The sequence below is a fragment of the Tupaia chinensis genome, unplaced genomic scaffold (assembly GCF_000334495.1).
Source record: "Tupaia chinensis unplaced genomic scaffold, TupChi_1.0 Scaffold000117_2, whole genome shotgun sequence".
Lineage (NCBI taxonomy): Eukaryota > Metazoa > Chordata > Mammalia > Scandentia > Tupaiidae > Tupaia > Tupaia belangeri.
The window spans coordinates 5,664,081-5,677,158 of NW_006159583.1; the positions used below are offsets into that span (position 1 = coordinate 5,664,081).

A 13,078-nucleotide genomic window follows, 5' to 3' on the forward strand; every position below is an offset into this window, starting at 1 on the left:
GGTCCGGGACACGAACCGCGGTCGACTACGTGGGAGTCCAGCGACATAGCCATTACGCTAACTGCTGGTTCCCCACCTGAGGTGTTTTTTGTTGCTTTCTGTCTCTATGTTTCTCCCAGTCTGTCTGGCGAGTGCACGCGCCCTATAGCAAAAACCTCTCCCTCCCCCTCCCAAAAAAATATATATAGGGTCATGAATTTCCAGAAAAAACAATAGTTTTCTGAAAAAAATATTGTGGATTATTTTTCTTTATATCATTTACAAAATAAAATTGATTCCTTCTAGATGTTAAAATTTTTCTTTTTTTTTTGGAGACATTTTCGCTATAGGGCGTGTGCGCTTGCCAGACAGACAGAGAGAGACAGAGAGACAGAAAGCGAGAAATCACCTTCCAGGGGGGATGGTCACACCGCAATCCCTTCTCCTCCATTCTCCTCTTGGGATCTTGGGCACGCATGCACACACGCCCGGCGTGATTTTTAAGCCACCGGGTCCGGGGTGCGAACCGCGGTCAACTACATGGAAGTCCAGCGACATAGCCATTATGCTAACTGCTGGTTCCCTAGATGTTAAAAATTTTAAATAACATATTGCTTTGATATTTTTTAGCTACTAGAATCCTAGCAGAAAACCTGTATAGAGTCATGCTTTCAAATTAAAAATTTTAAACCTCAAGAGAAAACAGCACCAAGTTAATAAAATACACCTTTGAAAAACTATTGGTCTCATATGATATGAAGAAAGGATTAATAGCTGTAAAAATAAAAGGTCTTTTATAAAACAGTAATACCAAAACCAATACCCAGTACACACACACACACACACACACACACAAAAAAAAACAGAAAATTTTACCCAAAAAGAAGTAAATAAATACATTAAAATGGCAGTATTACAAGTAATCAAAAGTGCTGTCAAAAATTATATGTCAAGTTGGCATATATTAAAAAGATTAATAACACATGATGATAATTAGAGTGTGAGGAATTCAAAACTCTCACAAGAGTCTATCACACTCATATTCATTTCATGAGGATACAATTTTATATACCCTTCCTAAGGAGCATTAAAAATTTGTTACAAGAATTCAAAAGAAATCTGACCCCATAACCTAGTGTTTAAGGAAGCCAAATCCCATATGGCCAACCGCAATTCAGTCCTGGGCCCAGCATCTTGAAAAACACTCTGGGCATATATGTCTGGGCATGTCTCAAATCCGGACAAGACAAACAAAAGGAAGAGAAGAGACTGTGGTATGACTATGCCCCATGGAGGAAGATAGTTATTCTTTTCTTCACCTCTTATCTCAGTCTCTTTCTATTTCTATCTGTCTCTCCAGAGACAGAGAGTGTGGGTGCCGTCTGGCAATTAAAAATAATTAAAAGATAAGGGGATGGCAAGTGGCAGGGTGGTAAGTGTGTTGTACTTCCACACAGCAAACTACAGTTCGAGTCCCAGAACTAGTATCTTGCTTTCTCACTTTCTCTTACTCTGTCCCTCTCTCATAAAATAAAAATAAATAAATAAAGTTAAATGAAATAATTATTTAAAAAAATTAAAAGATAAATATTCTATGTCCAATAAGTGATCATAAAAAAAGAGTCAGGTAAATAAGCGAATATGACAAAGTATTTATTGAATAATAATTATCAGCTGGAGAAAAACAATGTCATTATGGGCTACTTTAAATTATATTATACCTAGGTACTGGATTATTATGATGCCATAAGATGTTAAAGGTCAGCATGGCGACAGTGTGATAATGAAATACAACCCATTGTCAAAGCCACATGGGAAAGTCCTGGGTCCGTGTCCTGCAGTTTCCCTGTACTCACCAGGAGTGTGCAACAGTGCGTGATCCTGCCTGCCTGAGGCTGAGGCTGAGGGTGGGATATGGTAGGAAGACCCTGTTGCAGTGACTCCTTCTCTTTCTGTCTCTTGGAAGAAATAAATGTATAAACTGAAAGGAGTAAATAAAGAGCTATGAGGTTTTGTGTGAACAGACAAGGAAAGACAACAACAAAATATATTTGTGACTAAAAAGAAAACTCTAACTCAGATTGCAACATGTTATAGGTGATATGGAGCATTCATATGCATATATACATATATATGTATGTACGTACATGAGGGAGTTTTAAAAATGGTTTTGAAAAATAGGACTAGATTATATGGCGTTGTGGGGGTTTTTTTGGTGTTTTTTTGGGGGGGTTGTTTTTTTTTCGTGCAAATGTGTGTGCTTTTGAGTTTGGGTATTTACTTTGTAATGTAGCTCTTTTATTTGAATATTTGTGATATAATAAATATATAAAAATTGATTGTATCTGTGAGATTGCAACTGAAATTTATTTTGCCAATGGTTTTAGAATACACTGAAAAATGCTTTTGTTGAAAATATAAAATAAAATTGATAGTACCATTTCACATATCTCAGTTCTGGTTGAGCTTTGAGCTTGATTTATCGCTTTGTGTGTTTCCCTTTAAGAGTATTTTTTTTTTTAAGGGCACTCTTATCTAATGAAACTAAGTTTCAACTGGATTAGTATATTTTAGGAACCATATCTAAATGCAACTAAAATGCCTTAAAAATTACGCCTAATGTTGAAATATTTGAACGCTTTGTAGCAAGTCAACCATATCTAAATGCAACTAAAATGCCTTAGAAATTACACCTAATGTTGTTGAAATATTTGAACGCTTTGCAGCAAGTCTTTAAGATCCTCTACTATCTTTCATCATTTATTTTTTGAGAGGTTTTTGCTATAGAGTTCTTGCGCTTGCCAGAAAGACAGAAAGAGATAGAGAGACTGAAAGAGAGACATCACCCCACCTCAGGGGGGATGGCCACGTCACAATCCCTTCTCCTTAATTCTTCTCTCGGGATCACGGGTACGCACGCACACACGCCTGAAACGAGTTCAAGCCACAAGGTCCTGGTCTCAAACTGCAGTCAACTTCATGAGTGTCCAGCGGCATATCCATTATGTCATCTGTTGGTTCCTCGCCAGTGCATTTTCACCTTATTTAATTCTTTCTTCCATGCACAAGAGAGAGAGAAAGAAAAATAGGCACCCACAAAAGAGTCTTCAATCTGCCTCCAGCTTCACCTAGCCTTGGCTCATTAATACTTGTGTTGAGGGAGGTGAACTCAGAAATGTCCATGTGAGATAGCCTTGTGAAGGGTTTCTACTATTCCACATTACAGCCTCATGAAGAGTTAATTATGTTCTACCTTCAACAGTGTGGAAACTATCAAAAGTCATTCCCAAGATTTATTACGCACAGGACCATATGGTTAGGTATCATAGTGAAAATGAATTCAAGTGTTTGCTAATTGGTCATCTGCCAGAATCCATGGGTGGTTACTTCCAAGACATTCCTCTTTTGCCTCCCTGAGAATACCGAAATCTGTGTATGCTCAGGTCACTATAGAAGATGGTAAATTATTTTCATAAAACCTAAACATATCTTCCAGTACACTTTAAATAGTTTATAATACATAATGCCATATAAAGGTTATGCAAACAATTGTTAGACTGTATTGCTGAACAAAAAACTGACATGGAAATAAATAACACCTGTACATGCTCAGTACAAATGCAACCATTATTTTTTGATCCATATTCAGATAAATCCTTGAATAGGGAGTCATGGATATGGAGGGCCTTGGCTATCATAAATTAAAATAAAAAAATTCCTTAAGTAACAAAGGTTAGAGAGCATAACAAGAGATGACTAGATAGAAAGCCCTTCCGCAGAATCTTAGAGTATCCCAGTTTTCCCTAGTACAGAGAACTGACTTATATTCTGAAAAACACCCCAACTATTGACACATGTGGAAGACTATCTGGTATTTTTTTCAAATGTCTCATACTATGAATATCTGTACTAAAATACTGATTAAGAACCCTGGATATAGTAATTAAGTCATGACCCTGTAATAATATTCGGTGACGCTAATGACTTCTCAGTACTCATGGCCGATTTCAGAAATGTGAGAGCACTTCAAAGGACTCTGCTTGAAAAAACTTCTTTTAATTTTTCATTACATGGATGGTTACAGGGTAATTAGCAAAGGAAATTTAAAAACAAGAACAAGAGCCAAAAGTAAAATGAGGTTTTTAGAACCATGGATTGCCAGCACAGCATTTAGAAAGTATGGGAACATGAAAGATGATTTTTAACATTCCAAATCTTAGACTTGATATGACTTTAAAAACTGAACTTTTTTAGGGACTGGCAGATGGCATGGCGTTCAAGGCACTGGACTCCCAAATTGCCAAAAGCAGTTTGAGTCCCAGACTTGTCTTATAAACATTCCAGGCATACGTACGTGCTTGCATACCCAAAATTCCATGACGACAATTGATTGCCGTGTGGCTATCTTCCCTGGAGAAGCAGGAGTGATTTATCATTTTAACTCTCATTATCTCTCTCAGATGAGCGAATGTGCTCTTCGACAAACAAACAAACAAACAAAAATCACGATGACTTTTCCAAGCAACAGTGGGAAGGCTGAGCTCAGCACATCAGCTGCAGTCACAAGATACAGAGACCTGTGACTGTGCCAAATGTATTGAAAAAGGAGACTTCACCAGGCTGGAAGGAGCACGTCCCTTCTCAAAGGGAGAATATTGCTAAGTGTGCTTGTGAGAGTTAGAGAAATGCATTCCTGGAGTCAGACCACAAAAAACATCTACAGATAATCATATAGAGATAAGGATGCTGGAAATAAGAGGCTACCATAGAGAAAAACAAGAAAAAGGCATAACCTTAAATTTACTGAGATTTACTTCAGTTGAATGCAAGCTCATAAACAAATTTAAGTGACTTGCAGAAAAATCAGTTATAATTAGAGCACACCTGAGTGTATAGTAGATAAGATGTGTACCTGCCACTAAGTGTATTTTGTGTCCTTCTCTCCAGCTCACTGACCTTTAGATAAATCCAAGATGCTTGGCAAAATGAATGAAGATTGGATCAGTCATAACCCTGTGTGCATTACTCCTTTCTTAAAAAAGAATTATTTAATTTTATTTGTTATTATGATTATTATGTTTAAATTTACATGTGCTCACCGGAGTAAGAAAGAAAGAGAGAGAGAGAGAGATTGAGAAAGAAAGCCACCAGTTCCAGGACTTGAACCATTGTCAGTCATGTGGAAGTCCATCACCCTAACCACCATGCTACTTACTGGTCCCTATATTCCATATGCCTTCTTATAGTACATCTCATCAGCTAGCACTTCTTCTCAATGATTCATGACACCTTAGACTTCCCCTTCTGCAACCCTTTGCACACAGTGGCCTCTCTTCTGGATAGTCTTTCATTGTTTTTACACTCAATCTCTTTCGCCAACCCACAAGGGTTTATCTATTGATAAATCTTCCCAACATACACTTGTATAAAATTACTTTTTCCATTTTGTTGTTATTCCATTCTATTCTACAAGAATATCTCAAGAAGTTTATGGAAAAATGTAATTTAAGTATGGTTAATGTTGAGGCAGAAACATTTTGAAATCCATACATAGCTTTTTCATAATATGCATTTCCATAATTTTGTAAAATGTATATATATGTAGATGTACATATATATATACACTGTATATATGTACATGCACAAATATACACACTGTGTGAATCCACACATTGCATTGTCATTATTTGTTTACATCTTGACCTCTTATGCAAAAGTTAAGAGAACTAAATTATAATACAGTGGATAAGATTCGACATATTCAAAAATTTTCCTAAAGGGCTGGTCCTGTGACCTAGTGGTTAAGAGAGCTATATCCTGCATGGTCACCTACATGGTTTGAATCCCAGCCTGCCACTTGAAAAATACACTGGTCCAAAATCTTAGCAGGATGGAGAAATGAAAGAGAAATATTTGTGGCTAGATCCTGTTGCATCAAGAGGTGCTTCGCCCTCCAACTCTCTCTCTCTGTCTTTCTCTCTGTCCCTGAAGAGAGTCATTACACTCTTGCTAAAAGTTTAAACATAAAAAGTTCTACTAAGCAACAAGCCATCAACCAAGATGAGTGGAAAAGGTTAACATAGTTTGGATTATCCAAGAGTAGACCCTAAGACAAATATTTCAATGAATGAGGTTTCTTGGGGAAGGGAAGTAACTGCCAGCATTGGTATGGGAAAGTGAGAGGAGCAAGAAAAGCATCCAGTGCAAGGTCCACCATGGGGATGACAGGCCACCAATGTAAGTAAAGTTCACGATGCAGAGTCATCCTACCTATTTGGTCATGAAGCTAGAGGATTTACACATCAACTTTCTGATCACCGAATGAGAGCTGCTGCCAAGAACTGTCCTCGTGCCTAGATCTTCCCACTTACCCTGTGGGTTTCAAAATGCACTCTGGGGGCAAAAGAAAGACATCTGCCAACAAGTTCTGGGACCTGCAGGAGGAAGTAAATGAAGCTCGTGTTCACTGCAGCAGTCAGTTGAGAATATGGGGCTGAAACACCGACAGCTTCTGTGGCAAGGGTGAAAGTAACCACACTGATGGGGAGCAATGAGGACTTTGTCACCCTAATAGGAGGGGTGAGCTAACGGTGGAGGACACCAGCATGTTTCTAGTTCCTCCAGGCCTAATTCTCCATTTCCAAACCTTTCCATTTAGGTCAAGTCACTGATGTCTGCCAGCTGCATTAAACTGGCATTTAACACAATGTGTATTTCAGTGTTTTACTTTGTAATTTATCTCTGTTACTTGAATGTTTCTGATAAAATAAATATATTGAAATTGAAAGTGGCATTGACATATCACAGTTCTGATCTGAACATTGAATTGATTTTGTTTCTTTATTTTAACTTAAGGAGTGTATCTTTTCAGTATCTACCTGCAGCATATTTTTATAATTTCATGTAAAACAACATAATGTATTAGAACATAACTTTTCCTGGCTAATTATACACATGCTTTGAATTTGTAAACCTTTCTTGAGCTATTGTTACTATGATTATTCCTTACTAGTGAGATATTCTCTTATTTTTATGTGATTTTTCAATGATTAAAGGCACCCTAGACTCCTTCTATTGCTTTATCCACCCTTATTTGGTTCAGACAAGGAATAACATCCATTCATTTTGAATTCAATGGATTGTGAAATGGAGGAGTCTGACCCGGTGGGGCCCCAGGATCTGTCTCAAGCCTTTGACCTTTGAGCACAGCATTGGTCGACTCAGCATGTTGGCAAGGCTGCTGCTGTAAGCCCCCCGGACCTATGAGCAAAGCTTGGATCGACTCAGCAAGGCCGCTTGTTGTATGCTGTAGAGTCTGCGGTAGCCTTGCTGGGAAGCAACTCCCCTCTGACTCTCTGATGTACTACTTTAAACGAATTACACAGCTCTCTTATACATCCTGAGTATATAAGATTTCCCGAAAGTCCCCTGACCACTCCCCTTTGCCCTGACCACCTACTGTTAATTACAATGCTTCATCCCTGTGGTCACAATAGAGGGTGTGCTGAAGTCACATCTAGGCAGAAATCTTCCTGACCTTTGGAAGGCCCTTCAAGACACATTTAACATAAGCTTAAAAATAACCTTTTAGGCCAGAACTGGCCCAGGACACTCTGGCCCCACAGTAGCTAATGTTCTAACAAAATACATAACAGTGGTGCCACAAGCACAATAGAATACTTAAGTATGCCACAAACCCACCTTAAAGTTCTTCATTAACTTGTTAGTCACTTTACCACCAGTTGAAAAAGCTGTCCCCGCCCTTACCAAGTGAACAATAGTTTCGCCCCTTTAAAATATATTAGGATTCCTTGAATTAAGTTTTAAATCCCTATAAAATTATATAAGTTCCATTCTTTATTGAGATCCATAAGAACTAATATCTATACTTGAGATTTTCTTTTCTCAGCTACACACTCAGTAATCACAAGATGGCTGCCGCCACATTAGCTGATAATTATCTCAGCTTGCTGGAGCTGCTTTCCCGAAACTACATTCCATGAAGACCCACCTACATCAAACGAAGAATTGCAGAACTGCAATAGACCCACCCTTAATCCAACCCTGAATGGAACCTATGTTCCCTATTGTTAAAACTTTATGAACTGATAATTAGAACACATAGCCCCTCACCCATTTCCTTGCATGTATCGCATTTTCAATAAAAAGGCACAATGATTCCTAGCAGTTGTCATGCTACAGAGAGCGATCTCTGAGGAGTGTCCGACTCAGGACGTGCATGAAAAGGCACCGAGGCCTTAGTCTTCCTTTCCTGCGCCACCTCCGATGAGTCAACCCATCCCCATCCCCACCAAGGCTGGATCCCAGCAGTGAAACCCACTTTTCTAGCTATAGAATAATCATCCTTCGTATTTTAAAGATAACAAAGCTAGGTCTGGCTCCTGCTTTCACAGCCATTGCAGTATATTGAGCTCCATAGAGACAACGCCGGGGCAAGTGAAAGCCGGACGGGTGCTGGGTGACTCTGTGACTCGTGGAGGAAAGAGAACTAAACACAGGCAAAGCACATCCTAAGAAGCGAAGAGGCAAAATGTCATCATAGGCATTCTTTGTGCAAACTTACTGGAAGGAGCACAAAAAAGAAGCACTCTTAGGCTTCAATCAACTTCTCAGAGTTTTCTAAGAAGTGCTCAGAGAGGTGGGAAACCATGTCTGCTAAAGAGAAAGGAAAGTTTGAAGATATGGCAAAGGTGGACAAGGCCCCTTGTGAAAGAGTAATGAAAACCAATATCCCTCCTAAAGGGAAAACAAAAAGGAAGTTCAAGTATCCCAATGCACTTAAGAGGCCTCCTTCGACCTTTTCCTTGTTCTGTTCTGAATATCGCCCACAAATCAAAGGAGAGCATCCTGGCCTATCCATTGATGAGGTTGCAAAGAAGCTGGGAGAGATAAGGAATAACACTGCTGCAAGTGATAAACAGCCTTATGAGAAGGCTGCTGAGTGGGAGGAAAAATATGAAAAGGATATTGCTCCATACAGAGCTAAAGGAAAGCCTGATGCAGTAAAAAAGGGAGTTGTCAAGGCTGAAAATAGCAAGAAGAAGAAGGAGGAGGAGGAAGACATGGGAGATGAAAAAAGTTGAGAAAAAAAGAAAGATGAAGAGGATGAAGATGAAGAAGATGATGATGAATAAGTTGATTCTAGTGCAGTTTTTTCCTTGTCTATAAAATATTTAACCACCCTATACACAACTCACTCCATTTTAAGAAAAAAATTAAAATGTAAGGGTGTGTGAGATTTGTTTTCAAACTCTCTAGTATCTTTTATTGTGTAGTTAACACACTACAGTATGTGTCTTTAGATAGTCCTGTCCACATGGTATCTTCAATGGCCACTCACTTTGCCTGGTACAGTATGGGGGTTGTAAACTGGCATGGAAATTTAAAGCAGGTTCTTATTGGTGCACAGTACCAATTAGTTATATATGGAGATGGTAGGTTTTTCACCTTCAGTTGTCTCTGATGCAGCTTATATGAAATAATTGCTATTCTGTCAACTGAATACCACTCTAATTGAAGGAAAAAAACTTGCAGCTGTTTTGTTGACATTCTGAATGCTACTAAGTAAATACAATGGAAAAAAATGATAACAAAGTGAAAACCATAGAATTTTAAATATCTGACAAAACAGAATTAATCTCTGGTTTCAAAAAATACTTCTAGCCTTTACTATATTTCAGTGCTCTTCATTCTTTTTTTAGTGGCCTTTCAAATACATTAGGAAGAAATCTAATTTTACCACTTTCATTCCTTGATCAATATACTCTTCTGGCTTTTTAAAATATGTATTGGTAAACCTTTATTCTAAAAATTAAATGCCTTCACTCTTCTGTCAACTACCGCTCTTGTGTTAAGACTAATCTATTGGCCTTTGCTTCTGTGAACACTTATTAAATACTTCCAATAATGAATACAGGGTTGCGATCCATGTGCTCTAAAACAGAAGGATGTAAAAATCAACCAATTTAATGGACTAATGCTGTTATTCCTAGAGTGGGCACATTATAAAGTTGAGTTCGTTTGTCTCGCTCTTGCTCATACGATGCTTTCTATAATATTTTAATAAATTAAGAAGGTACTTTCCAGATATGGCCCCTTGATATTGGACTTCTCAGCCTGCATGATGGTGAGCCCCCAAAATTTTCTGTTCATTATAAATTACCCAGACTGCAGTACTGCACAGGGGAGACTGTTGTCAAAACGACCTGGTCCTCAGCTCCCACACCTTCTCAATGGGTAGTTTTGCAGTTAACACCATCTGAAATGATTTTTTACTCTACTTGAGCTGTTGTTGTAAAAAGATCATTTCGAATCTGAAAAGAAGTAAGCAGGATATTTTCATGAGCATGAGACTAAAAAAGAAGCTCAGAGCCTTGATGCTCGGATTTAATGTTGTCTTGTTTCTTATTTTTTTCCATTGAAAGTACAAAGAGCAGGTTTTGTTGTCCAGGAACCTTGAGTCTCCTGTGATTCTGCACTTTACCATGTCCCCTTCTCCCTGCAAAGGGTCCTCACACATGCTCCTCCATTCCCTGGCACTTCAGGCTCTTCCCTACTTCTCCCTTCTCACCTGGACCAGTAGTTACTGCCACCTCTGCCCAGCCTGGCTGAGGCCTCTATGAAGAATGCATGAGGAGAGCTGTGGTGGGCCCCCTCCACAGTCTTAGGACATAGGCTCTTGTCCCCATCCAAGCCTGCTGTGGCCAAAATAGCTTTGATGTGTTGCTCAATGGGGCTAAGATACCTGCCAACATCAATCCAGGTCTCAAATTTTTCCTGGTCTGGAGGTTGCAATTCCTTGGTGGAAACTGGTCTACATTTGCTTGATGTAACAGGTCTATGAGAAGGGCAGATGTGTGTCTCAGCTTCCTTGCCCTCATTCTGGCTCCCCTGCATATTTGCTTAGCAGTTGTCAGAGAATGAGCTGTGTGCATACTGAGTTGCAGGGCAGAGCTTACAGACACACTCTGAGAATACTTCTGTACCCAAGGGAGAGGGACATTATATAGCATATATACAGCACTAGGACAGGTCAAGACAGGACAAAGATTTAGACTTTATTACCTTTAATAACAACTTTTTCCATGTTTATTAACAAATATTCTAGCCTTTCAATTTTGTCCTGAGTACTGAAAATCCTATAGGCAGTTTTTTAAAAGAGGGAATAGGTAATATTTTTGTCCAATTCTGGGTTAGACTATTTGGGAATGGTTGTGAACATAAATCTCTTGGTTGTGAAAATTATATGTGTTTTTCCAAGGCAGCAGGACACAGGAAAAAAATGTTTCATAGAATAACTTACTAATTGCAATCATCCAAAGTAAATTTCCTTTCATGATTAGCACCTTACACTTAGGGAATTCCTTGTAAGGAATTATAATGGGTGAGGTTGATTGGCTGACTTTGAGGACATTTGGAGGAGAAGACTATTAAAAGGTGATTTCTCAAAAGTGCAATAACATTGCATGTGAATATCTCTTGAAAGAAAGAACTTCACATCGCTTCTTGGCCTTTTGGCTAAGATCAAGTGTAGGAAGAGCTTCACAAGTGTAAAGGAGTAGGTATTTAAGTTAAATTTCTTCACTTATTCAGGTAATTAATAATATGATTTCTAATCTCAGGAAATTTATACTAGTTTTGCTCATGGTTAACAATGAGATTTAGTCATAGTCACAGAAATAATCATTTGACTTAAGAAAAAGAGAATGATTATTTTAAGTTTTTCATTTAAAAAGATTATTTACTTTGTAATTGAAATGACAAAAAAGGTGAGACAATATGTAAAAGTAGTCATTTAGATATGTAGTTTTGTCTTTTTGATTTTCAAGGTTCAAAATGATCATTTCCTACTCCAGGAAGGAGCAGACACACAGCAGGCATCAAACAGCAGAAGCATGGCCAGCAATATCTCCCAGCCTGCCGTGCAGCTCTGCTATGAGAATGTGAATGGATCTTGCATTAAAGTTGCCTATTCGCCTGGATCTCGCGTGATTCTGTACACCGTGTTTGGCTTTGGGTCTTTGCTGGCTCTGTTTGGAAACCTTTTGGTGATGACTTCGGTTCTGCATTTCAAGCAGCTGCATTCTCCTGCCAATTTCTTAATTGCCTCTCTGGCCTGTGCTGATTTCTTGGTGGGAATGACTGTGATGCCCTTCAGTATGGTCAGGTCTGTGGAGAGCTGCTGGTACTTTGGAGCCCAATTTTGTACTCTTCACATTTGCTTTGATGTGGCATTTTGCTTCGCTTCCCTCTTCCACTTGTGCTTCATTTCCATTGACAGGTACATTGCTGTTACTGACCCTCTGGCCTATCCAACTAAGTTCACAGTGCCTGTGTCTGGAATGTGCATCAGCATCTCCTGGGTCCTGCCCATTCTGTACAGTGGGGCCGTGTTCTACACGGGGGTCAGTGACGACGGGATGGAAGATCTAGTAAGTGCTCTCAGCTGTGTAGGTGGCTGTCAGATTGTGGTGAATCAAGACTGGATTTTGATAGATTTTCTGTTATTCTTCATACCAACCCTTGTGATGGTAATTCTTTACAGTAAGATTTTTCTTATAGCTAAGCAGCAAGCTATAAAAATTGAAACTACTGGTAGCAAAACAGAATCATCTTCAGAGAGTTACAAAGCTAGAGTGGCGAAGAGAGAGAGAAAAGCAGCGAAAACCCTGGGGGTCACAGTGCTAGCCTTCATGATTTCATGGTTACCGTACACAATTGATGCGTTAATTGATGCTTATATGGGCTTCATAACACCTGCCTATATTTACGAGATTTGCTGTTGGATTGCTTATTATAACTCAGCCATGAATCCTTTGATTTATGCTTTATTTTATCCTTGGTTCAGGACAGCCGGTTCAGGAAAGCCATAAAGCTTATTTTAAGTGGAAAAATTTTAAAGAATAGTTCATCAACCATTAGTTTATTTTCAGAGTAAGTGTAAGTATTAACTAGAGAAAATTATGGACATTTATATTTCTGATGAAATCAAATATAAGAAATTAATAAAGCCTTTACAAATTATCAAATACATTATTTTTCAAATTAGTCAGGAAAATGTCAGAAGAGGACTAAGCCA

General features: G+C 38.7%; 1 protein-coding gene and 2 pseudogenes across 1 annotated transcript; all 3 read left to right on the forward strand.

Annotated features, from left to right (window-relative positions):
- Positions 1-4,355: 4,355 nt before the first annotated feature.
- On the forward strand, positions 4,356-9,134 carry LOC102489431 (high mobility group protein B1-like; annotated as a pseudogene).
- Positions 9,135-11,497: 2,363 nt separating this feature from the next.
- LOC114007063 (uncharacterized) lies at positions 11,498-11,657 on the forward strand (annotated as a pseudogene).
- Positions 11,658-11,894: 237 nt separating this feature from the next.
- Positions 11,895-12,872, forward strand: LOC102486114 (trace amine-associated receptor 8). Its single transcript, XM_014586192.1, has one exon. The coding sequence runs from the start codon at positions 11,895-11,897 to the stop codon at positions 12,870-12,872; it is 978 nt and encodes a 325-aa protein (XP_014441678.1).
- Positions 12,873-13,078: the final 206 nt, after the last annotated feature.

What these genes read in the sequence shown, in the direction of transcription:
- LOC102486114 (XM_014586192.1), top strand. Translation starts at nt 11,895, where the DNA reads ATGGCCAGCAATATCTCCCAGCCTGCCGTGCAGCTCTGCTATGAGAAT.